This window comes from Panulirus ornatus, chromosome 19, assembly GCF_036320965.1.
Source record: "Panulirus ornatus isolate Po-2019 chromosome 19, ASM3632096v1, whole genome shotgun sequence".
Classification (NCBI taxonomy): domain Eukaryota; kingdom Metazoa; phylum Arthropoda; class Malacostraca; order Decapoda; family Palinuridae; genus Panulirus; species Panulirus ornatus.
Genome location: NC_092242.1, coordinates 1,945,099 through 1,972,287, shown reverse-complemented (window position 1 = coordinate 1,972,287; position 27,189 = coordinate 1,945,099). Strand labels below are relative to the sequence as shown.

The 27,189-nt window shown below is 41.5% G+C and overlaps 2 protein-coding genes across 6 annotated transcripts in view; both read left to right on the top strand.

Annotated features, from left to right (window-relative positions):
- LOC139755309 (dual oxidase maturation factor 1-like) overlaps positions 1 to 16,548 on the top strand; it is an 84,980-nt gene extending 68,432 nt beyond the window's left edge. For 4 of the 5 annotated variants that reach the window (XM_071673431.1, XM_071673432.1, XM_071673433.1 and 1 more), the window contains exons 4-6: positions 13,439 to 13,790; positions 14,056 to 14,267; positions 14,445 to 16,548. In XM_071673431.1, coding sequence (XP_071529532.1) covers positions 13,439 to 13,790; positions 14,056 to 14,267; positions 14,445 to 15,298 — 1,418 coding nt within the window. In that variant the 3' untranslated portion in view covers positions 15,299 to 16,548. The remainder of the gene's footprint in view (positions 1 to 13,438; positions 13,791 to 14,055; positions 14,268 to 14,444) is intronic. The other variant, XM_071673434.1, reaches the window with a different exon arrangement.
- A 4,949-nt stretch (positions 16,549 to 21,497) lies between these two features.
- On the top strand, positions 21,498 to 27,043 carry LOC139755307 (uncharacterized). Its single transcript, XM_071673427.1, has 3 exons — positions 21,498 to 21,573; positions 23,576 to 23,619; positions 24,904 to 27,043. Exons 1-3 carry the CDS (start codon positions 21,514 to 21,516, stop codon positions 25,889 to 25,891), a joined length of 1,092 nt encoding a protein of 363 aa, XP_071529528.1. The 5' UTR covers positions 21,498 to 21,513; the 3' UTR covers positions 25,892 to 27,043.
- Positions 27,044 to 27,189: the final 146 nt, after the last annotated feature.

The window sequence follows — 27,189 nt, the reverse complement described above, 5'->3', positions numbered from 1 at the left end:
CTTTTAATAGGATGTTGGTCATCTGAGGTCATGCGGGTGTGTGACAAAGAATCACATAGAAATGTCATGTTTGAAGGTAATACAGTACCATACACCTTTAGGAAACACTTTCATCTTTAACCCATTTCTTTATTTGTGCTGTAAGAGTGTGCAGCTTGGCAGCTATCACCTGATCCCGTCATACGTCTCTTGACTCCAGTAACACCTTCAGCTGAGGAGCGCGGGACAAGCTAACGCATCACAACACATAACACGTTATGGGAAGCGGCTTCGTCCCGAGTCAGCATTTGGTTATTCATTCATTTTGTCTTCCGGTAATAATCTTGAAGGCTGAGGTCCCTCTCCTGCGGGCATGTTGTAATATCAGCAGCAGCCGAGAATCATCGGTCACATGGCACAAATCGTGCACTTTCCGGTACCTCAAGGTCCGTCAGACTACGGAAGTGAAGACGGTGATATTTCCGCATACAAACTTTAATTCCTTCACCAGATCCTCTGACACGTGCTGCAAAAACGTGACAATTGCAACCTAGATTCTAACATTTCATCTCAGACAGCATGGGGGATTATCCCATCAACAAATAATGGCATATTTGGGGAAATCACATGTACCAATATCATGAGGTAAAATATAATTTGTTGATTCAGGAAGCGCACGTCAAGGTTGCGCGTGGCAGGGGCAGGGGGAGGTAGAGGTCCAACTGGGAGGTAGAGGAGCGGAGGGAAGGAGCTGACACGACCAACTTCCGTGTGTATGTAGGTCGGTGCGGTGAGGAGGCGCTCAGCCTGTATGTCAAGGCCCACCAGCCAGGAAGGAAGCAGCACCAGTTCTAAGGGTGTGGCTGGACAACATCTTACCACACACCACCACCTGTCTTCCAGAGCCTCACCTGTAACCTTACGCAAGACATCTAATACTGTTATTATTCTCGGTGTTTGTAGGGCATGATGATTCATTACCTCTTTCTCTCTTACCTCCCTGATTTTGATTTATGCCGGTGCCCCCGGCAAGCTTATTGTGCACCTCATGCTCATCCTGTGAACGGTGCGCAAAAAGAGGGCTATCAAGTGTCCCAGGAAGCTGTTTTTTTCATTCTTCCTCACCCACACGTGAGCTACCGGTTTTCAGTCCACAATCAATCTATCCATCTCGCACACAACACTTAACACGTGACTTTCAAGACTCGACCTTAATAACTCTGGATTTTTATGTGGTGAGTGCTTTGTGATAACCCTACCATTTATCAAAATCTCGAAATTGTTTGCAATGAAGTATTCTCTCTCTCTCTCTCTCTCTCTCTCTCTCTCTCTCTCTCTCTCTCTCTCTCTCTCTCTCTCTCTCCATTTGACCTTAAGGTATGTTACAGGTTCCTGGTTTCTCATAACACATATGACCTCTAGGGAAAAAATTCCTATGAAAGGCGATTAAACTACTTAAACCTATTCAGCTTAGAAAAGAGATTAAAAGGTGATCTGATACAGGTATTTAAAATTATCACTTAATAGTTTACATTTTTTCCTAAATCATCTGTATTCTTTTATACTCTTACCACACTAATCTGTGAATTTCTGATGAGGTCTATCGTTCTGCAGAGAATGTAAACAAAAGGCGATCGGTTAGGTCTTGGATCCCAGCAAGTGGCAGGAAGTGAGGCAGACAGGCAAGGAAGCCGACCAACTGATGTGCGCTTGTCGAGTTGTTCTTCCGTCATTGTTGCCAGTTTCCGCATACAAACACCCAAAGGAAATTAGTCTCGTCCTGCTTGCTGGGACCTTACGGTGATTCAGGAAGAATATCAACTTCTTTAGTCAAGGTCTGCAAGGATTCGTATAAAAGAAAGAGGAACCATGAAGCACAAAGTGTGGGGAAGTTTCTGTGGCTGGCGCTCGTACCATTCAGCTGACCGCATTATTAACTTACCCAAACTATGTGTTACCTCCTTATGAACTCTGGATCGGTATCATAAAACGAGTAATGGCTGGTATTCAAAGACGGCAAATTTTGCTGATAGATATATACATCATCACAACTTAGGATGGATTTACGTAGTCAGGAACAAGATAACTTGGGACTAATGGGCAGCCACTGCTGTATGACATAGGTTGAGTCAGTTAATGAATCGTTGTTAAATTCTCGCCACATTGCTAATGTTACAAGAATCTGTTTATCGATCATCGGAGTAACGCCCATGATGGAAGTATTCGCTCTTGATCACAATATTGCGACCCTACGGTAGATTAGCCTTACCTTACCCCAAACCCTTAAAAGTTACGTTATCGGCCAGGTCATTAAGCCAAGGGTCATACAGCCGCGTTCAAGGGGATAAACTTTGCTTTGGTCGTGCATAACTATTTGACCATCTGTGAAGTGTCTCCTTTGCATTTGATGGTTTGTCATTGATATCATTTTGTAGTTTTCCATATGCAGAGGTTTCTTTGTTTCGGTATATTTTTCATCCATTGATTCTCTGACTCCTGCATGCTATTTCAACTTTCGTGTCATGTTCACAGACTTGTGAAGTCTCCCACATAACTTAGCACGGGGATGAAGAAATTGATCGCACTATTTTCCTTCTTCATACTAGGGATTACAGAGAGGGTGTAAGGGGGACAGTGTGTGAGAAGAGGGAGTATTAGGGAGAGAGCATGGAAGGAAGAGGAAGGAAGGAGTGTTTGAGGGAGCATTGTGTAAGGGCAGGAAAGTATGTAGCTGGACGACAATGTTTTTAGAAATGAGAGAGCGTGTGTAGGAGCACGTGGGAGCGAGAGCATGGAGGGCGTCTGCGAGAGAGGAAAGGTGTAGACGGGAGGAGGCAGCTATCCAGCCAGCCAGCCAGCGTGCCCGTTGTGACCTTCACGTTGCCTTGAAAGGAAAAGTCTGGGTTTGGCCAGTGTGGCTAACACCAGCTTACTACCTGCTCTTGGTGTGGCCAGCGTGGCTGACAGTAGCTCTCCTCCTACCTCTTGTGATATGTTCCCAGTTATTGACATTAATATTAGTATCATCCTCAATATTATCATCATTAGTTGTAAATTTAAAAGCAGTATTGGGAGGTGATGGGTGGATTAGTAGACTCGCACAGGGGCCGACGTGGGGTTGAGCATGGTAGTGATGGAGATAAGGAGTTACCTTTGCGGTTTGAGTGCTAGATTGCGAACCCCCTCGCTAAGTGATGGCTTACGAATCCCTCTCCCCTCGCTAAAGTATACATGTTCCTCTCTTTACCGGTCTGTATCCACGACCTTCATATAACATTAAGATCCGTCTGTCGTTCTATTCTGACGAAGGTTTTGAATTACCAGTATCATGTTTTGCTGTCCCAGCAGGATAACACCCGCCTATTTTTTATCATTATTTCATCTGACTTTATACAAGTATTACATCAGCCCCTTAGGGAACGCTAGAGCCAGAAGTATAGCCAAGATCGCGCATCTAACCTTCAGTACCTGCACAAATATCAGTCTGACAACTGTTTCCACATCATTAAGTGTATAACTGTCTAGCCTGACGGTCCTGGTGCGATGTGTTTTCCAGTCGTGATGGCACATCTAGACAGAGCCTCATGGCTGAAGAATGTGGTGCAGTAGAATCCCAGGGTCAGGTACATCAAGGCCACGACCATCAGGTGTTGGCACCGCTGGCTTGGTCACTTCGTCTTGCAGAGAAGCTTCCTGCGTTCTTTTTTCGGAAGTCAAGGTATTTGTTTTGCTTCTCAGCAGGATGCTTAGGGGCAGATCAAGTGATCTAACCTCCAGGATCATAGCATTTTGTTCTGCGTAAATGCGAGGCATATTGAGAAGATTGCGGAAAGGTCCTATGGTTGTAGCTGCCTTTTTCACCAACATAAACTTTTAACGCCTTAGCGAACACGTTACGTCACTCCCTCTCTCGTGCTACCTCCGTCTTCCTTCACGTTTATCTTCACCTTGATTCCCGTTTTATGCCTGATCGTGCATGACACTCAGGGTGTACCTAGCGCACGTCCAACAGCTATGGAAAGTCAAACTACGCAAACTTGGTGTTAAATGACGAAAACAGAGAAAAGAACAAGCTAATACGCCACGAGAGGTAGGTCGTGGGGTCCGATAGAACACGAAGGTTTAGCAGGGTTGATTAGGGTTAGCCAGCACGTAGAATGGGTAAGATAGAGGATAAAGGACACAGAGTTCAATGACGTAAACCAGCAACGAAGAGAAGTTGAATCAGGATGAATAGCTGTAGAGTTTGTTAATGCAAGGCTTAGGTAGGAGAGTTGCAGGAAGAGAGGGTATAGAGACGCAGCGGCGAGGAGGGACGGCAAGGGTCGATGGCAGATACTGAGAGAAAGTGAGACACTAAGCCTAATCGAGGAGTCCGACCTTGGTGGCTAGCTTCGACCGGCGTCTCGTCCCTGGGTAGACCGCCTCCCTTACCGCTGGTATGGTGACGTCTGCATGACTCCTTGAGATCTTCCTCCTCTCCATGGTCCTAATTCTCCCCCCAGAAATATGTGTTACATGAACGCCTGGCACAGAGGAACCCCCGTTACTACTGACAGTGAATGTAGTGATGGGATCTGCCACGTAGTGTGGGATCTGCCACGACACTTTTGGCCCACAAGTGGCCGTCGTCGAAGAACGACTCATGACGCAACCCGCTGGAACGTTTGTGTTCATTGGAGGTAACTATTACCACATGTTCTCATCTTTAGCAATAACGGGATCCACGATTACCGTCCTGGTGGCAAGGCAAGTGAGAACACCTATCCCCTTCATTATAAACTGCTACCCAGTACATGAGCACCAATGAGAAGAGAATCATGACTCTTTCCCTGAGAATCAAATCACATTATTTCTACAACCAAATTCATCTATGGACGCGAGATGCAATATAAACATTTACAATACTTGACCAGCGGGGAAAACACTTGGATAACCATCTGAAATGGGACTATCATGCCCAAGGCTGCAACAGCACACCCGTTACGTCCCCAGCTGTTGTTCTCACTGTAACGAGAGGTCCAGTGATGGAGGAATGGTGAGTAATGTTAGATTTCGACAGAATAATGAGGTTCGTAAAGTGATCCTTGATGCCTGAGATCTGTCGCCATGACCAGTTATTAGTTGCAGGCCGGAAGTTAAGAGAAAAGAAGTGAACGACAATGAGGCAAAGTTCAGCAAGACTGTATACGACCTTCATCAGACGATACCAATTTTCACGTCCAGCTACAAAGTTCTGCCGAGAGATTAAATGTTTACAAGAGAAATAGAATTGTACAAGACATGTACAAAAACCTACAAAATTAGACATCATCTTGTAAAACGCTGCAAAATTTTTCAGGAAGATAAATCTAAACTAGGTAATAGAGAGTTCTAATAGACAACATAATCGTCCACTAACATCTTTCTTCACATAACATCACTTACCATCATGTCATACATAATATTCCCATCACACTCATAGCTTCTCATGTAAATCTTCCTCCCTCATACCACCAGCTAAACAGCAGAAGTTTCATATTCAGCTGTGTGCCATTCCACTGAATCTTGCAGCATCATGTGCCGAAGACTAAAAAGGGAGGCTGTTGTCGTGACTCTCTCTCTCTCTCTCTCTCTCTCTCTCTCTCTCTCTCTCTCTCTCTCTCTCTCTCTCTCTCTCTCTCTCTCTCTCTCTCTCTCTCTCTCTGTATCACACACACACACGCACACTCACACACGCACGCACACACACATCCAGGAGGCTCAAGGTCATATCATGAACACTTGGGACCGCTCCTACTCTCTTGGTCTACCAGCTGGTGCTCCAGGAAGATGATGTCACACCGGCTTCCAAGCCCAGCGCTACCTTTAAACATGCACTTTTGCAGCGCTTGGCTATGTCCTCACGCATACTTCCTAGACGAGGCAGCTTTACATTCTTTTAACACGGTTCTTTAATTAACATTATATCATTTAATCCTTTTGTCACTTTTTCCTCATTTCACAAAACCTTGGAGAAAATCATGTTTTCATTGTCCTTCAGTTGCATCAAAATAAATTACTGCGAGGCTGACCACCAACTGGTTAACTGGCTGAAGACCAGGTGTTGAGCTGAGGTCACGACCGAGTCAGGGAAGAGCAGAGGCGTCAGTGAGGGAGGCCTTGGTGAATGATGTGGAGGCGAATGATAGATGGGAAACTAACAAATGGAGAGGGACACGAAGAGGGGTTGAAGATGGGTCATTATGGGGATGGAGATGAGCAAGGAAGCCACTCATATGTTGAGCCTTCGGTGACAAGGTCAAAATAGAAAAAGAAAAAACCCATCCCTCTCCTCCAGACCTGCCCAGGGTTGTCACCAGTGATGGTTAGGTCCGCGGTCGCTGAGGAGAACACCCACATGATCTCTGGTGATGGAGGAATTGCTCCCACAACCTCCGCCACAATCCAACAGGTTGTAGGACGACATACTAACGAATTATTGTCTCACAACCTGACAAGAGTTATAGTTCAAACCTGATGAGTTACAGAGAAACATCCCTGACTGCTGTGCTCACCATCCATTATTTCTCTAAAATATGACTAAACTCTCCAAGAAATATTCACATGCGATAATAGTTAGTTGCTTTGATATATATATATATATATATATATATATATATATATATATATATATATATATATATATATATATATATATATATATATATATATATATATATATATATATATATGAGTGTTTTTATATACAATGTATTGTATATCCTTGAGAGCATTTCCTACTGGGCTACTCTCTCGTGTAAGATGTAATAAATTTTTGTGATATTGCCGTAAAAAGTCTTGCTATAACGCCAGTTGTACCATTAGTATTTTCGTAGCATAACAAAAAATAAAACATTTCAAAGCAACAACATTGGTTCTTATGCCACAAACGTAGCAAATAAGAATATCCTTTATGCTTGGACCACAATCCTGCTACATCTGCTTATCCTTAATTTCGGAGAAACTTGCACGAGGCTTATATCCACAGGACTCGCTCGCCTTGCAAGAAACTGTCCTACGTTCTAAGCAGACTAAACAACAAAAAATCCTTCATTAAGACTAACAAAAACACTGCCAGGAAGGACACTTTGGACTCCCGCCAGACTCACTTGGCAAGACATGAGATGATACAGCGATTCTCCGTTTTTTATGAAAGTAGATAAATGCTAACGGGTTTAAGGGGCGACTTGGCGAAAGGTGTAAAGTGGACGTTAGATCGTGCAACCTATCACTGCTGATTCCTGTCGTGCTGACAAGGAAAAAAACATTGAAAGCAGGAGAAAACTTCTGAGGAAGGATTGAGTGTATTAAACAAATAGAAAAACTTTCAACAGAATTCCAAGACACCATGATTTGTATTCTGAAATCTCCCGCAGAGAATGCCTGATGTAGTTGCCTCGTTTTTTTGTGAAAAAATTTAGCCTTATAAATTTCAATGAACATTTGAATCCACCAGGGTATAACAAAGTTCTTAACACTAGAGTCTTGTTAAGTGAATGACAGCACAAGTATGTATGGTGTTTGCATGCATATATTTATGGATATGTGTGAAGTGTTGACATTCATGTAAAGTTTTACGTCTGTAATTTTATTTCATCAGTCAAGCGTGCGTCTGGCTGTGTGTAGTTACCTATGTATGTGTCCTGTCAGGAAGGGAGTTCTACATCCGAAGGGCCTCATCTCCTGAAGGTTTTCAATCATACAAATTTACAAACATTTGCATGTGATTTGTATTCCCGGTTTGATTACTTGCCTCACTCCATTCACAAACTACTCTCCTCCTATATAAGTATTTCTTCACTTTTTTACTATCACATTTTTTCTCAGTTTCTTGTTATGACTTTTTGTTGTTCTGTATCAACATGTTTCGAAGAATTCTTTACTGTGGACATTATCAGACTGGTGCAGAAACTTGTGAGCAAGTCACCCCTTACCCTTGTCTCTTCCATGGTGTGTAAGTTTTATGGCCTTTACCCTTTCACACTAACTCAGCTGTGTGTGTGTGTGTGTGTGTGTGTGTGTGTGTGGCTATATATAGCAACAAAGTTCTGTCTAAGGCTATATTTAGCAAAAAGATGACGTGGGAACTGTCATCATTGAGAGCGGAGCTGGTTGGGAGGTTGGCTGCCTCCTGCCTTCACTGCTCCACCATTTGCTATGCTCCCAGTGGTTGCTGTCTCCTACTTAACACTTCTTCCTGCTTAGCTTTACCTCCTACTCAGCTTACTCTGATCAGCTCCACCTCCTGCTGTACTCTACAAGGCTGCCCTTCCTCTTCAGCTCCACCTGCTCTGTTCCCCTCCTGCTCTGTTCCATCTCCTGCTCTGCTCCACACGGCTGCTCATCCTCTTGTTTAACAGCTCCTAGTATCCCCCCCTCACTACATCTGCTGTTGGCAGGTACCTTGGGTTAAGCTCATTATCAAGCACGTTATCTGTTCACCATTAGTCGAAGTGCTTTTCACCACTGACTATCAACCTTCAACTGCATTATTATACATTACTTTCCTACCCTTGGATTCTCTTTTTTAGGACCCCCAGTCACTACTAGCTTAAAGTGCTCTGCACTCTCCCAACTTCAAATTGAAGTGCATTTCTAAACAAAATTGCTAATCACTGATATGTAGATACAAGTGGAGGAATTCATCTAAAGTTGCCCCTATCAGATTTCAAGAAATGTTCCCAACATGAGTCCTCAGATGCCTCGCCAATCACGCCCATGACGTACAGGCTTAACATGAGAAGATATTGTCCTCGATGACAATTGACCTTGACACGTTGACTCACTGAAATCTCTCTAGCATGATGTGGTCCCCGTCTCCCTCAGTGTGTTTAACCACGAAAACATGAATATTCGAACTCACGTGCCATTATTACGGACCGCAACTCACGTGCCACCAATACCTACTGCAACTCTCGTGCTGCTATGTCAGTGTTGCCCTCAGGGATGTAATAGTGGAGTACGCGGTCTGTCACTGTGCTTCCCAAGGTCGCTCGGGCCCGCTAGCCACCACTAGCGGGGCTACCGGAGCACGCCTCTCTGGAAGCAGCCACATGGCCGCAAGAGCTGCCTCTCCGTGAAGGCCATGTTCATCAGACCACTGTACAGGAACACCTTTACCTATAGATTCCAAGGATCACACGGAATCGGCCACAAGACAATAGCAATTGCCTGAAAAATGATCAATTTGGATGATGTTATCGGGTGTGTGTGTGTGTGTGTGTGTGTGGAGAGAGAGAGAGAGAGAGAGAGAGAGAGAGAGAGAGAGAGAGAGAGAGAGAGAGATCATTCACCACACTAAGAAGCCACGACTACCGCTACTTTAGAGGGAGTCTTGGAAGCTGTTTCCTTGTCTGGGAAGTAACGCGTGGGAGAGACCGACGAGAGCGCTCACTGCTCCCCTGGCCGCCTCAAGGACACGAGTCGCCTCCGGTGCGTCCTCTGGTTATACCACCACCCACAGTGTGTTGCTGCCCCCGCCCTCTGTACCACTTCCGCCACGCTTTGAAAAACTACCCCTGCCTACTGTATCACTACCCACGCCCTCTGTACAACTATCCCCGGCTATTTTATCACTGCCCTGTCCTCTGTACCACTACCTTTGCCGTCTGCACCGCTCCCCCTGCCTTCTGTACAACTGTCTCCACCCTTTGTACCACTGTTCCCGCCCTCTGTATCACTGTCTCTGCCATATGTACTACTAACCTCTTCCTCTGTAACACTGCCTCCGTCATTTGTACCACTGCCTTTGCCCTCTATTCCCCTGTCCCTACCTTCTGTCATCACTCTTTGCCTCTTCATCACTACCCGTCAGGAGTACACCATCATCCGGGCCTTTATGTCACTCCTTCCCTCAGCATCACCACGTACATCAGCACTCCGGCCTCTATCCACTAACCCATCCCCTCATCACCACCTTGGGTCTCCACACCACAATCCTGGCCTCTACAGAAACACCCCAGCTTTTACACCACCATCATGGTCTCTGGACCAACACCTTTACATCACCACCTATGACCTCTGTGGTAGAAATTGTGACTAGTGAGGAAGGAATGATCTCTACATATAACAAAAACTCAAGGTATCCGGGTTTTATAGTGGCGTGAACTGAAAGACCAAATTATCGACCTTTAAACCTGCTATCGAACACGAGGAGGTTTTGCTCCTGCTGGGGAAGACCAGGTCCGAACCTACCTCAACAAGACCTTTAAGATAGAGACCGCTTCTTCCTTATCACGTTATAGAGCAACGTAGTGCTTTCTTCCTTATGTATATTACCGACATTTAAATCTTCACTTAACGGTCAACTGATGAGAAGGCAGTCACCAGTTTCTCTTGTTGCCAAAAAGGTGTCCGGTATGATTACTATCTTTGATTCCATTAACTTTGAATGTTGCTGCAGGATTGTTTATCTTTTCGCCTCCACACTTCCTCCTACCGCTAGGGCAAACCCGGAGCCTTCAGTGATTTACCTTGTTTTGTCTCCACCTGTCCTTGATGAGTTTAATGCCTCTTATCGATTCCTTAGTCATGCTGAATATTGCCAAACTTACCTTCTTAGAAGAATAGCGAGGAGAGTTATCAATACATGTCAGGAAAGATTTGAATATACCAGAGGAGTCTTTCTGAGTCATGTCAAGAGCAGATGGGAGTTAAATCATTCCTCTACAGTAATCGTCATGGATTACAGGAACAGACTTGTAAGCTATTGTTCAGCAGTCGAGTCTATTAACTCGACACCCAAGGTTGCCACTAGAAATGGGACACGCCTCCCAAGGCTGCCACTGAGATGAGTGCGCTTTCTTGGCTCCAGACGGAGGGAAACATAAAGGATTTTATCATGGACTTAAAGGGACCGGGTAGGTCGTCCTCAAGAGCAGTGCCGTTCTCATCAACACTCTTACCGATCTCATTCTCCATAAGGGGTTAGACTGTTAATGTAAACATTCATTGATCGTGAATTTTTGGATCATTTCTAGCAGTCTTACCTCAAAACGCACAATATCACAGTATTCTCTGCACCTTGTTTTACGGTATTTAGAGCTAAAACCTTCATAAAAAAAATCTTTATCAAATGTTATAATCATAACTCTTACACAGCCAAAACAAGCTCAGAGTGACAACATGCTTTTGGTTCATAAAATAATCACATTGAAATTCTTTCATGTTTTCTGTGGTTTTCAAAAAGAATGTCGAGATTGCCTGTCTTCCAATATGTTTGTCTCTCACTACATCCATATATATATATATATATATATATATATATATATATATATATATATATATATATATATATATATATATATATATATATATTGGAAAGGATCACAATTTTGCGCGTAATCAAGATATTCCTCTGAGTCCACGGAGAAAATGAAACACGAAAACTTTTCGTGTTTCATTTTCCCCGTGGACTCATAGGAATATATATATATATATATATATATATATATATATATATATATATATATATATATATATATATATATATATAAAGTGAAAAGTCACCTGCGAGGTTGCGTCATCGTCAATAGACGGAAAGGAGTACAGTCTCGTTCAAGACCTTGTCGCTTCAGAGTCCTCATTTTCCAGTTCCTGCGTTGGCGTTGACGCAGCCTTGAGACTGCAGGATACTCATTAATCGGTGTCCTGTGATTTCATGATGACAATTGTCATTATCAATATAAATGATAACAACAATGCTGATATTTGGATGTACGATAACAACAATGTTGATATTTGGATGTACGATAACAGCAATGGTGATATTTGGATGTACGATAACAGCAATGGTGATATTTGGATGTACGATAACAACAATGTTGATATTTGGATGTACGATAACAGCAATGGTGATATTTGGATGTACGATAACAACAATGTTGATATTTGGATGTACGATAACAGCAATGGTGATATTTGGATGTATGATAACAACAATGGTGATATTTGGATGTATGATAATAACAATGGTGATATTTGGATGTATGATAACAACAATGGTGATATTTGGATGTATGATAACAACAATGGTGATATTTGGATGTATGATAACAACAATGGTGATATTTGGATGTATGATAACAACAATGGTGATATTTGGATGTATGATAACAACAATGGTGATATTTGAATGTATGATTTTTTAAGGAAACAAACTAAAGTCTTTTGATTATCCTCAATTGTTCTCCGAAGTATGCTATGGTCGCCACCAAACACTTACAATATTTTAACTGTTATCATTGGAAAAGAAAGAAAATATTTAGAAATTGTGAGCGTCTTCCTAGTTTGTTTAAAAAGATCAATGTCTGTTTCGACAACGATGTATGTAAAGGCCGGACGAATCCTTGTGGTAACGATTGATGTGTGACTGGCATCAGGAAGAACTCGTAGAATTATAATCTTTTCACTAAGCTTCATCGCGCTTCATTAAATTGTGTTTAGCTGGGATATAGTTATATAAGTGTAGGTAACATTTGTGACGATCATCCACCCTGCTGAAGTGGAGGAAGATCTTCCACCCTGACATAGTAGAGGGCCACGATCAGCCACTCTGAATTGGTGAAGGAAGATTTCCATCAGTCTTGGTGAAGTGGACGATCGTCCACTCCGGTGTTGTGAAGAGGATAATCATCCTGTAGGCATTGTTATCGAGGATCATGCCGTGTGGTGAGGGTCGTGACGACCATTGTATAGTAAATGCCGAGGGCCACTGCTTGGCGAAGCTGGTGGGGTTTCTGTGTGGTGGAGGTAGCGGGGGTCATTGTAATGGTGAAGGTGACGGGGCCACTCAGTTACGGAGACAGTGGTGTCACTGTGGTGAAGCCACCCTATGGTGGAGGTGGTAGGAACAATACTGAGCACCAGGGCGTGCAATCCTGACAGGCGCTTTCCTCCACTACACAGCCATCCAGTGGCCGCAGCAGGAGAGGTACCGGTGAGTGTGTCCGGAGCCAGGATGCTTGAACGCATCGTCAGGAGTTGTCCATCTTGTTGATGTTCTTTTCTTCTTATCGCTCCTCCAACATTAGAAATTTTCGCCTCATGTCTTCGAATGGGCATGTGAACTGGTGGGCCTCAAACCGCCTGCACAGTAACTACTAACCAATATCGCTCTTCCTCATTGCTTAACTCAGCCCAGGTGACGTGAGTCCGAATCAGGTCTTCAAGTTGCCCAAGGACTGGCAAAAAATATTTTCACTATATTGTCCTGTTTTGTTCATTCATTATCATCAGTGTTTGAAATGAGATATCAGTCATAAGATATGTAAAAGAGCATTCAGATGACATCAGTTTTCTTCATTCGTGGCTCTTGATCTGACACTGTCACCAGCCTAAACCAGGGAAACATGTTGAAGATTATCATTCTAGACATTTTCTCTTTCTCCTGTGATAACCTCTTCACGTATCATTAATGTACTCTTTCCCTCCTCCTCAGTGTGCAATGTCGGGTCGTCCTGGCATGTGGCGAGCGGCGAAATCAAGTCATCATATCGCGCCTTCTCCCGAGAGAAAATCCATGCCACCCTGGGAGTGGCCATCGGGCTTGACCACGCCAACATAACCATGCGTGTCATCCCGCAACACAACCGGAGCCTCGACATCAACTTCAACGAACGCTTCTACTGGATTAAACCCAACGACATGCGCAAGAACTACCGCGCGGCGTTGGTCAAGGGGTTGCCTTACCCCATCCTTACGGTCGCTGAATACCTCACGCTCGACAACGAAGGGTTTGCCTGGGGCCGTTACTACCGCAATGCCGGCTACTACACCAGTATCATCCTCTGGTGAGTCAGCAGCACCTACGGTCTGGACAGTTCACTCTTCCCTCTCCGCTGTACCAGCATCATTTTGCTAAGCTCATAATCAAATAATAGCTGTCATGTCTGTAGATTATCCCTGATGACTTCCCTAATCTAAACATCACACCCACGACATGTTTACTATAATTAGACTATATCCTAATGGGTTTGCATCATCGTATTCGTATGATAGTAAGTTTGCCACTGTATGGCCACGCCTTCAGTTTCTAACTCTAAGTCTTACCAACAGGTCGTCGTTCGCGTCGTGGCTGTTGATGAACATCTTGCTGGTGAACGTTCCCCGTTACGGCGCTTACACCATGACGTTGACGGGGTCGCTGATGGGGCTCTCCAACCTCATATTCTACCTCCTCATGCCGCCTAAGCCGCTTGATATACGCTTCGAGGACGTGACGCTCCAGTTCCACCTCGGATGGTGCTTCTGGCTCACGCTTGTCGTTGGTGAGTACAATGTCCGTGTTCATCGCGTCTGTGGTTGAACTTAGGTTTGTAAAGCAGATAGAATTAAAGATGAAAAAATATCATTTAATTGTCCATCTGTCAAGGAAAATTGCGTATCAATTTAGGTATACGATCAGTTATATTACTGTAAATCTAATGTTTTCTTTTTGTCCACAGGATGTCTTGTGACGATATCCGGACTGGTTGTCTCAATGGTAGACTGCATCTACCCGCACAAATTCTCTACCATCCTGGAGGTCGACTTCGACACTCCCTATGACCGCCACATCATCATCGAAGATTCCCACGACACCAGAAAGAGGCGCTTCAAGATTCCGCGCCTCGAGGAACCTCTGAACGCCGGTCTCAATGCTGGCTCCCGGCTCCTAAGACGACTATCTAAGCGAGGGAAGGAGGCCGCGGAAGACGCCGAGCCGAAGATTTCACCTGGCATCGACAATCATGCCTTCGAGATGGAACCTCCAAAGGCGCCCTGGAAGTATCCAAACTTCATGATGAGAACTGATTCTAAAAAGTCCACAAAATCTGTCAACTTCCGGTCAGCTTCGCAGAGGTCCCAGCAGTTCTTAGACATCCCGCAGCTTCCAGACTACGAGGAGAAAGCCAAACCTTTCCAGCGGTCCGACTCCAAGCAGAGCAGCATGTCGTCTATATCAGTCGCGTCTTCGCCAAAGAGCGTGAACTTTGAAGACCCAACACAGCCAGGACCCAGCGTCCACCCAGGGGGTGCTGAGGCTGTACCTGGGGCGTCTATACTCCGACAGGACTCCAGCCAATCCGTGGCTTCGTCCTCATCCTCCTTCGGTCTTGGGATGCTCTCTCGAAACCAGAGCATCCGAAGAATCTCCGATGAGGAAAACACGCACCCTCCGGTAGCGAGGAACAACTCGGGCAATATTATAGTATTCCACCGCACAGACTCTCGTGGTCAACTTCAGAGGTACGACACCTTCAAAAAACACAGTAGATATAACATCGAAGATGATACTGATGATGGTGGTTTAGAGTAATAAATATCCACGTGAGCATTATAAGATTACACGCAGTTTATTTTACGCAGTTTGGCAAGAATTGCCTCCGAATTCATTCCGTTCCAAACACAACGTGACTTTAAAGTCCCAGATTTTCAGATAATTAACGAATTTCATTACGAATAACGCAAAGAAAGATTGTTTCGTTTTCAACAACTTATTGCATTATACACTATTTTTCTTTGGCAAGATTTAACAATTCATCCTGGTCAGTCAAATTCCGTTTCAAAATACTACAGCAACTAATGCAATCTCATTCTCGTTCCAGGTTGAACGGTGAAGTGGTAGAAATCCAAACTGACGATTCGACGGACATCTGGTGAGGGCCCAGGGAACCTTTAGAACCTGGTGTACAATATATAATCGCCACTTTAAAGGGATATAACCCTGAGGCTCTTGTCCTGACTCTCAGTCCACCTACCCTACCTTAATCTTCTCTATATATACCTACCACGCATGGATAACTCAACTCTTGGGGACTTTAAAGCACAAGATGTGGTCTTACCGGTAACTTAAATGCTGTGTGAATATGTATACGGAACTCAGTGATCATCCACTTTTAGAAAATAAGAACTTATACTGTAATTTGAGAACAATTTTGCGATCTCATAAATCCAGTAACATTATGTTAGGTACGTGATGATAACTTCAATAATTTATTATCATTAACAGTCACATGTTCTCAGATAGTTGTGCAATTCAAGGTGTTCTGGGCTTTTGAACAAGCTCTTCATTACCTGTATTTATTGATATAGCAATGTCTCAGGAACCTTGGATATCCATGGAGGACTGACATCGAACTCATCGTTAACTAAGTGATATTTTTCTTTGAAGTGTAAGGGACTTGTGGATGGCAGATGTATGTCTTAGAAACGTATACATCTACGTCGTCTGCAGAGCACATATCCTCTAGGGGATCTCTTACGTTGCTATGAAACCAAACTAAGTCTTAAAAGATCTGGTATCATGTCTACATTTTTTCAAACGACGTACATCCTTGGTCGCCTTGGTAGCAAACGGAATCTTGAAAGAGTGAAGCAAAGAACCAGTGATATATCATAGATGCTGGACTGGACTCTGCACTCAGAGCTGTACAAAAGTTGGCTTGCAGATCATGTCTCTCTGGACGCTGAGCTTTGATTCTTCTTACCTGCACAACTGCTGATTGTCCATTACAACTGATTTTGCCACATATGTATAATAAAACATTTTGTATATATATATATATATATTTGTGTTTCATTGATGTTCAGTCCAAGTAGAGTTTTTTTTCTCTGAAAAAAAAGTTTAGGAATGACAGATTACAAAATTTACGGGAAAATACTACACTTCAGCAAGTATTTAAAGGCAAACTTGGAAAAGACAACCTTTTCATGCAAACAATACCACACAAGCATTAGTTCATGTAACATTAGGCCAGTAAGCATTAGGCTAAGAAGTATTAGACAAGGGAGCATCAGGCCAAGAAGTACTTGGCTGGGGAACATTAGGCTAAGAAGTATTAAGCTAGAAAATATTGATAATCTATTTAGAAAAGATGATAATTTAAAGCTCAATAAAGATATCATATATGAGCCGAAACTATGACGAGACTGTAAATATAACTGGATATTGAAGATGTCATCCACAAGATGTTTCCAATTCCAGTGAAAATCTTATTCTGGAACTGGAAAGCGGCTTGTTCAGACTTGAAGTAATACATGAAAGCTGAAAAAAAAAAAAAAAAGATTCAAGATGTGGATCAGACAAAGAAATAAGAAAGTTCAAGGTTGGCGAATAACTTGGAGCATGGCACAGATTTCTGAAAACAGCACCAGGGAGGGATAGATCCCTCCCAAGTAATGAAGAAATATACCGACACTTTGATTACCTATAACATTAATTGCACGACTGAGTAGCCTCTGCATATCTTTCACTATTATAGAGCCTAATTCAGGACAATGGATGGCATCCATGATAAATTTTCAAACAAAATATATGCAATAGCACATGTTGGCAAGAAGAAAAGTGCTAGGTTTAGGATTTTTAATGGAAAAGAATGGAAAATGGAAACAGCTTTGGTTCAGAAAATAAGTAAATCAAATTTGCATTAATAATGGATAAATGTGGCAGCCAGAAATAACATCAGTACGGCGTATATCGATTGAATACATTAATGGTATTTATCATACTTAATTATCTCTTTATATCTAATTTTTTTGGACTTACTCTTCTAGCTACGTTTTGTAGTGCATATTGCGCCTACGTTTTGCCCTGAGGCTCGGATAGAAATAGACAGAAAGAGAATTGAATGATAGGTATTGCGTGTTTTACAGTAATTTACCATAGTCCGTCATATGCAACTAACTAGAGAATTGAAGCTCTTCCCAGTTTGACTCAGAGAAAATGTATTTTATTTAAGGAGTACCTCATCCATCATTGCAAGTTGGATCAAAGTCCATTTTTCCTACTCACAATGTGTTTCTTTGCGTTCTTATGAGATAAAAGTTTGCTCTCATTAAGGGTTAGAAAGTGATTGAAGGTTTTATTTTCCAATTACGAGCTCATCACAGAGTGAGGAAATATACAAGAAGCGCTCCAGTCGTGTGCATTTTAGTTCACGGGCAACCAGATCTCCAACTTGATAGCTAAGAGCAAAAGTGGTAGAGGGGCCACTTACAGACAAAACTCGTGTTTAGCTGATATCTGACGATTCTATGATAACAAGAACGAGTTGATGGCTCGCGACATAAGATGAGAACGAGTCACCTAAGAGAAAAGGCGAGTGTCCGCCAGATACCGCGCAAATGTAAGACCAACATGATCGATAATTATCTGTATATGGCCGATGTGTTTGGTTCTGCCAGCTGGGGTCAAGGTAATCTAGATGGAATCAAAGATGAGACATTCCTGGGAACAGATTTACAAACAGAAAGAAGTGTCTCTGTAGTAATGATCTAATATTTGAACTTTACCCTTTCGAATATTTCGAAGCTAATTCTATGTTTACAACACCCGAGAGTCAATAAAATTAGAATGTGATATATTGACAAAATTCGTTCCCTCTGTTCTTCCACACTGATTCAGATGATGTCTACTTCATCCAGATGTTTCATAAGTAAGTAGAATCTTCTGTAGTCATTTGTTTTCATCAGCACACTTTCGTTGTGCAATGTAAAAAATAATATGAAATGTGGCAATTATCATCACTAGATTTATGATCCAATGGTCATGCATAAAAAAATTCTAACAATTGCAGAGAGCTGGACACGGCAGCAAACTGTTCTCATATACCCAACGTACTAACTCTGCAACACATCAAGCAGACGTACAAGATTAGTCCTTCATCATCAGGATACAATCCCAATTCCATCAGATGTATAAAAACTAAACATGAGCAGATCCTGTATAATAGCTTTCATCACGTACAGTAAAAGTTTGCGAGAGTTGTCTTCCCTATAACTATGGTGGAGAGAAGTATGATGACACTGTAAAACATAGCAGACCCCGCTCTTTTAGAAGATGCACATCATGGAAATCATAGTTTAAAAGGCTAGAGGATGTTCACTGCCTCGCGTATTCTAAACTATAGAGCTTCTGAATCAAGCAGCTTCAGTTGGACCCATGGTAAACCCTTCCGAGTCATGGAACTGTGCTCCTGTACACTTCCAGATGTAGATCATAAACTAAAGGCAAAGAGATGGTGAAATGAGCGTCTAACCAGTAGCTTCCTTGCGCTCATTACTATAGAGTCGTTCTGCCTCTCTCCCATCAGGCATGTGAGTCCAATTTCAGACTGTATTCAAACAAAACAAGAATGGTTATCACAGAAGACAGAGATTCCGGTACCATTGATGACACTGATTTATACCTCTACTTAGTACATCCACTTTATATATATATATATATATATATATATATATATATATATATATATATATATATATATATATATATATATATAATATATATATATATATATTTATATATATACACGACCCTTGTGTTGCTAATGCATACAGGGACGACTTCTTAGCCTGGTGTGAATATGGGGAGAGAGAGAAATACAGTTACACCAGTTCCTTAAGACAGCAAGTCTCATGAAACCATTAAAGAAAAACACTAGAAGACACCCACATCAGCATCCACTGCTGTGGAAATATTATGTGCAAATACCCAGAAGGGAAGCGGGGCATCATGGGTACATCGCCCGAGACCAACACTGACCCAGGGGAGAGCACTGCTTATTGCCCAGTCAGGTAGAGAGAAAGTAGAAAATGAAGGAAGAATGAAGATATTAATGAGACTTTCCTTGAGTAAATTACTGCTTTTTATTTAGTGAAGTTTCCGTCTCTACCAAACGCGTATATATAGAGGTTATTCTTGCGGAAATGGAAGCATTTATCATCTAAAACTAAGAGAAAGTTTAGTGTACAAGATACAGGACGAAGGGCAGGATGAGCCAACCAGGCCTAAGGCTCAACCCCACAAGTTGGTCACGATTTCTGAGAGCTTTCCAACAGGAGTTTCTAAGAAAGTTTTCATATTTCTGTGAGTGACTCAGCTTGTATTGACAGAAAATCTTCCTGAACCAGGTTGTGTTGACACTTTTCCAATGATACACTGGCTGGCATATAAACTAAAAGTACCCAACAAAATATTCAGATATCTTTACACTTACATAAACAGTTATGTCCTTTGACATTATGTACTTCATAATAGTAACTGAGGCACTCCTTCCTGGCTTGATTAAGAGGTCGAGTTAAGATTGATCCTAGTGATCCTTTCTTGATATACAACCTACATACAAGCAGTGTCCGCTCCATGGATTACACATCTGTATATCTATCAATTTTATTCATTTGCTATCCATACGCTTCTACATAAAGCAAGATAAGCAACACTTCTGTTTATCAAGACAGCGTTCTTTGTTTTAACATTTAGATTTATGGGATATATTGTTCATTCTTTCATTTCAGACCTGTGACAAACATACTGATCAGACAGAATGATATTCTGACGTTTTTCGAATGTAGAGAAAGCAAACAATAATGATTCCAGCATCATGGCCAACATGCACGTGATCCTGTGTCCTCTTCAATTTCCTCGACATCCATCTTGTTGTCTTGCATGTCTTCCCACCTTCTCATAAACATTCAAAAATGATGCGCAAGTATTTGAGTTTCTTTTCTAGTAATCAGGTGTTATAACCCGTCTTCCCTGAAGTAGAAATATGCGTCGCTTTCATCCTAGTCTATAAGACTTTCATGTCAGTTTTTCTCCTCGGTTCTGTATGATTTCCTTGATAGTTATTGTTCTATTGCCTGGCAGAATTCTGATCACTAACACTGTCACACACAACTTCGGAAGAACCCAGTGTTTAATTGCCGTGTCTATTCCTTTTAGACTGAGGAGATTTGACCTTCGACACCTGAATCCACAGAAGTAAATACAGTGACAGAATCACAAGGATAACAACACTGACTGTGATACACTGATTAGTCCTATACCTCATATCCTGGTGTACAAGTCATCAGGAGTATAGAGAAATGATTGATATAACAAACATTTGTGGAATCTTTAAATGATCTACCAAACATTTGTCCCTTACGCAGGGAGATATGTTTTTGCTACTAACAAGTACACTCTTTAAGGCAAGTTGTCCTAATGTCAAAGCTTAAAGAGAGATACAGGTAGATGTATACATATAGACATACATATATACATACACACATAGATAGAATACGTACTTGCAAGTAACTACAACGATAGATTTTCTAAAAGACAGGCTTATAACATATATATATATATACATATACATATATATATATATATATATATATATATATATATATATATATATATATATATATATATATATATATATATATATATATATAAAGATGATATCTTAGCATCTTTCTATATGTACTTGCCAGCCTTGCATGTCATTATATAAATCAAGACAAGAGCAGGGCTGGCCACAGCGACCCAGAACCAACAGTTACCACATTCCTGCCAAGTTACTGTGACAACAACATGCAGGCAATCCCAGTCTTCCTGCTGACCCCCAGTAAATATAAAACACCGCTGGACGTCTGTGTGAAATTTCTCGCCCTACTGACCAAGTGAGTGGGGTATGGGAGGAGGAAGCGTGGGCTGTGGGCGGTCGTGGGTGTATATACATATATATATACCGGCAATGACCAGTTGGGATGACACACGCAGCCTCAGTGATGGCTAGTCACAAATACATCGCCGTCCACATCATGGTGGTAAGACCCGAATGCCTTCACGCTTGTGTACACACACACACACACACGCACACACATATATATATATATATATATATATATATATATATATATATATATATATATATATATATATATATATATATATTTTTTTTTTTTTTTTTCATACTATTCGCCATTTCCCGCGATAGCGAGGTAGCGTTAAGAACAGAGAACTGGGCCTTTGAGGGAATACCCTCACCTGGCCCCCTTCTCTGTTCCTTCTTTTGGAAAAAAAAAAAAAAAAAAAAAACGAGAGGGGAGGATTTCCAGCCCCCCGCTCCCTTCCCTTTTAGTCGCCTTCTACGACACGCAGGGAATACGTGGGAAGTATTCTTTCTCCCCTATCCCCAGGGATATATATATATATATATATATATATATATATATATATATATATATATATATATATATATATATATATATATACATTTATATATATAACGGCAATAGATATCCCATTCGAGCTGCGCATCTTAAATGTAGATAGCATGACCAAGGCTAGGTGTTATATAAATCATACATTTTATTCAGGTGCTCGTTTCGGACGTCCCTATACCCACCATGAGAAGTCTGTTGAACACGTCTTTATACAACAGAACTGATGTATGAAATTATATATAAACGTTGATTAAAAGTCTTCTAGAAACTTATTTGAATGAACTATCATTATAAGTTAAGTGAAGTGCACACACTTAGAGAATTCATAGAATATTCAAATACCGCAAAGCAGCCTCAGGTTTTCCAGGTAGTGATGTGTCTGGTCTCACTACGACGTCTGTGTCTGTACTGACTCATTTTCCTGGTCGTTAAGTCAAGCTGAGGCTCGTTAACATACTTCAGCAAAGGTGTACAAGACTGGTACAACGTCATGAATATCCTTCCCATATCGCGCATATGATTGATAAAGACAACAAACTGGTGTCTGTAAAGAATACATTAACATGAAACCAGAACAGTCCGACGTCATAACTACAGAAAACTAATGTAACTCAGGGTTACAATGCCACACACCAGTGCATTGATAAATTTCTATCCAATAACTTTCATATAACAGATCATGGTGGAAATTGATGCAAAATAAGAGTACTTGAATCACTGAATAGCATGCAGTTCAAACCTGGGCTAAATTCCGATAACACTACCGTACTTTTGAACACAATAAGATAATCCTGGTTTACACCAGGTTCACTATGGTATAGAAGTCTTCACATATTATCAGACTATTGCTGTTCCAACTAAATCTATTTATCAATAAATTGTCATTTTCATTTATTTGTGCGGAATGTGATGTATATTTGTGACATTTTTACCAGTTCTGTAAAAAATTTTGATGAAATGTTAACGAGCTACAGTTTAAACTAACGACCAAGAAAATGAGTCAGTACTGAAGCAGACATCATGGGGAGTTGAAACCCGTTAAAAGACGAAAAACAGAAACTTGTAGCTGTTTGGTGTTATTTGGATGTTGCGCAAAGTGTGTAAGTATATCTTACTTATCAAGTTACAATCTTGGCTCATTCAGATACGTTTTAGAAAACTTTTAATCAACTTTGAAGTATAATCTAATATTCACATGGAGGTCGGGTACCCTTTAAACCGGAGAACTTGTTATATTTTGTTACGAAACTGTTTTTTGAAATTTCTGTGTATGATCTGTTTATTTTATAATCTTAAGACATTCTGATGATTCTAAGAACACTTCTGTTATACTTTTACAAATAATCTCGTATCTTAGTTGCTTCATATAATGATATCTTTTCAACAGAATCCTGAAGGTGGTCAAAGCGTTGTCTGAAACGTAAAGTTGAGTGGAGGGAATGTTTCATACACCTTTGGGTGACCGGTAACATTACATATGTATGTACATATGTATGTATGTATGTGTATGATGCTACCGGTGCCATAATGCCAGTATTGAATCTGAAGACAAGTTGCGTGATAACAAACTTAACTGATTAGTTCCTAATGTTTTTCCATTTAGCTCTTCCAGGTTGTTGGATGGCACACGTCAAGCGTGACAGGCAGGTAAGCCATGTTCCATTAACATGTCATGTTTCTGTGTCATTTGTTATGCTTGTCATTATTTTTCCTATCATTTCTTATATTTCTGTTTAATGTGGCATATTCCTGTGTTACATGGCATGTCTCAGTACCATGTTTATGTGTTATGTGTCAGTGACATGCCTTTGACACCTTCATGTGCCACATGGTACGTTTCTGTGTCATATGTCATATATCTTTATCTTATGTTATACCTTTGTATCCTATATTATACTAATGTCCACGTGTTTTGTTTATGTCATTTACCTCTGGGTAAATATGATCATGAGTCATGTAATATAATGCTGTCGTTTTCACACGTTATAATCATACAGGTGACAGTGATCTTGTAATCATGTAGCCGAATATTACCTTGTCATATTGTTGTTAATATATCCTGCATCATATTTATGTATTCTTATGAAGTTATCTTATGTTGGGAAATCATATTCTTTTCATTTTCTGTGTAGGCTTTCTGTGTTAGATACTGTCATAATGTTTCCATGTGTCCCTGATATGGATCTGTGTAATATTCAGAGATCATATTCACGTGTCATGTTCTCTCGTCATGATCCTCGCCATATTTCTTTTCTTCAGCGATGGTCTAGTGTCATGTTCGTGGGTGGAGGTTTCAAGTCATATTTCTGTGCCATAAATCAGCATAGTCATGTTCTCGTGTCATGTATCAGAGTAGTCGTGTTTCCATATGTATCAGGTATTCATGTTCCTATGTCTCTGTCATATAACACAGTAGTCATGTTCATAGGTCAAATATCAGTTAAGTTTAGATAATCAGTTTCTCATCTCGTAATTCAGACTTGTGATTTGTTTTCGAACCGGTAGATGGTGCCGTTCGTAAACTTTATAAAAACACAATATCTACTTGTTTCTTTCTAAATCTTATTCCTTTCAATCTGACAGATTTCACAAAAGCACAGCGCATCCATATAGTAATATAAGAATACTCGGTACAACCATATCGGTCATTCTACGTTGATAACTACACATACAGAAGGTTATAACATCTGCTTTCCAGAAGTTGGGGAGATGTGCAGATTCTGTACTTATATCTCTCTCTTGCGTGAACAGTCCATACCTACACATGTTTTTATGGCTCCTGTAAGGAGCACTACTATCGTGTTCATGTTGGTTCTTCTTCCACCCCTCTTTGATACCTGTAGGATCTCCTAAAGCAGATAAGATATATGCTGTGCCTGACATGACGCTTATTAGTGGACTTTTTTTTTGACACTGTCTTCTTCCCTGCAGTGCCTTGAAGTGCCGGAAGGAGGGGAGGTTCCAACACCCCGACGACTGCGGTAGCTATGTTGACTGCCTCCCGACTGGTTCCGGGGGTCGGCTGGAAGCAAGAGAAGGCAGCTGCTTCGGCTTTCCATACTCCCCCTCCCACCGTCGCTGTGTCTCCCACCACTTGATGCCTGGGTGCGTGACTAAGGTGTCCAGGAGCAGCATTCCTCTCCCTTCTCTTCAGTTCCTCTGTGAGGATGATGAAAGTCAAGGCGCGGGTTGCCACCACTGCAAGATGAGTTACAAGTGCATCGGTGGCAACGTTCATGCATTTGTATGTAGCGACTTGGACACTTGTTTAGAGGATGAGAGATTTGGTGGAGGTGATTGCTTACCTTACGACTTTACGGCACAAGAACAAAAATGCAAATGTGAGAAGATCGGACTAGTTTCAGACAGCTACAACGATACGTATTACATTTTTTGTGATACCTCAAGAACTCCCCCAAAGCTGGACATGTTGCAGTGCCCTCAGGACATGATTTTTTCCTCTGATTCGAAAACCTGTGAGTACGACTCCAGCGCTGGTAGTGATGCACCAGAGACCCCGGCCTGTGATGGCTTGACGGGCACTAGAGTCAACCCTAATGAATGTAGCTGGTCGTACACCTGCCTCCCAGACGGCACCGTCAGGTCAGTGCCCTGCAAAAGGAGCGAATATTTCGACGAGATCACCGGCAGCTGCGTTGAAAAGTGTCGTCTCTTGGATTCTCTGCCAGATTCATCTGGTGAGCTGTGTGTTACAGTGGGTAACAACAAAGATCCAATAGACTGCACCAAGTACCACATATGTACTGAAATAGGTGGTAAGCCTTACCAGACGAAGGAATGTCCGCAGGGGTCGCACTTCGACGAGAGTGAGAACACTTGTGTGTCAGGGCAAGGTGACTGCTCGCGATTCGACTACAGTCAGTGTCCCGGTCATGACGACTTGAACTGTTCTGAATAATTGTAAGAAACATCCTGAACTACCACTTTGGTCCTAATGCAATGACCTTATTCATTACCATTAATGAATTATTAGTATTTTGATGTTACATTTAATTTATTATAAATTTTATGCACATGTTTACTCGAAGTAGAAAACCAAATATCCTTCGTCCTCACATGCACTTACGCACACACACACACACACACACACACACACACACACACACACACACACACACACACACGCACATGTTCAAGAGACGATGCATCATGAATTTATAATTCCTTTCCCGTAGCGTGCAAATGAATAATTACAATTATGGCTTTGTGCATCATATAGCTGTCATTTGTAAACAATATTCTAATTTGTAATTCGTAGCTCCATCAGCGAATGATCGTCAACGAAGTGTTAAGACTTGCATGATATATATATTGATGCCATTTCTACATAATCATTTCTCGTGTCTTGTTCTGGCAAGACAAGAAGAAGGTTAAGGGATAGGATGTACTTCTTTTTATTCAAGAGACAAAGTAAGAAATCCTGGATGTTTGCTACAGACAGCAAGTATTCTGGAGCGCTGCTTGAGATGTATTAGCTATAGATCAGGAATACTCAAATAAATGGAGATTTTCAAATCTGTTCAACATGTTTAACTAAATGATTACCCCAAGTTTCAAAACACCTTTGATTACATATCGAAATAACTGGATTGATTCTAGTGTTTAAATTAAAAAAATATACACCAGTGCGTTGATTGTTAGTTCAGTGGATGATATGTGAAAAACAGTGAGACTTTGAAAGTATGACCAAGATATTCGAAATAAGAGCAGTTGTGTGTGGGCATGAAATGTTTTTATTGTCAAATGAAATGTAATCATCAGATGAAATAGATAGATACTGCACAATGCATTGATTGATATGAAAATCACTTGAATCTGAAAAGTTGTATCCAGTACAACTTTCAGGACACAAAACTATATATCAGAAGGAATTCCGGTATAATGCATATCCTTCAACACACTCCCATAACAGAAAAATCTCCGGTACGATTATCATCCTTCAGCAGACTCGCTCGACAACCTTGAACACACACTCTCTCTCTCTCTCTCTCTCTCTCTCTCTCTCTCTCTCTCTCTCTCTCTCTCTCTCTCTCTCTCTCTCTCTCTCTCACTACTACAAGCAAACACAAAAATGGTTTTACGCTCTGCTCATTTCTAATGGACTACACGTGTCGCGTGTTCACTCTGTCCTTACCAAACGCTTGCATCACACTCACTTGGAGTGCCAATACTCTTGCACCACTCCCTCAAGTTGGC

What these genes read in the sequence shown, in the direction of transcription:
- LOC139755307 (XM_071673427.1), top strand. Translation starts at nt 21,514, where the DNA reads ATGACACACGCAGCCTCAGTGATGGCTAGTCACAAATACATCGCCGTC. An exon ending in TCGCCGTCCACATCATGGTG is followed by an intron (nt 21,574 to 23,575) that starts GTAAGACCCGAA and finishes TTTTCCATTTAG; the next exon opens with CTCTTCCAGGTTGTTGGATG. An exon ending in ACGTCAAGCGTGACAGGCAG is followed by an intron (nt 23,620 to 24,903) that starts GTAAGCCATGTT and finishes TCTTCCCTGCAG; the next exon opens with TGCCTTGAAGTGCCGGAAGG.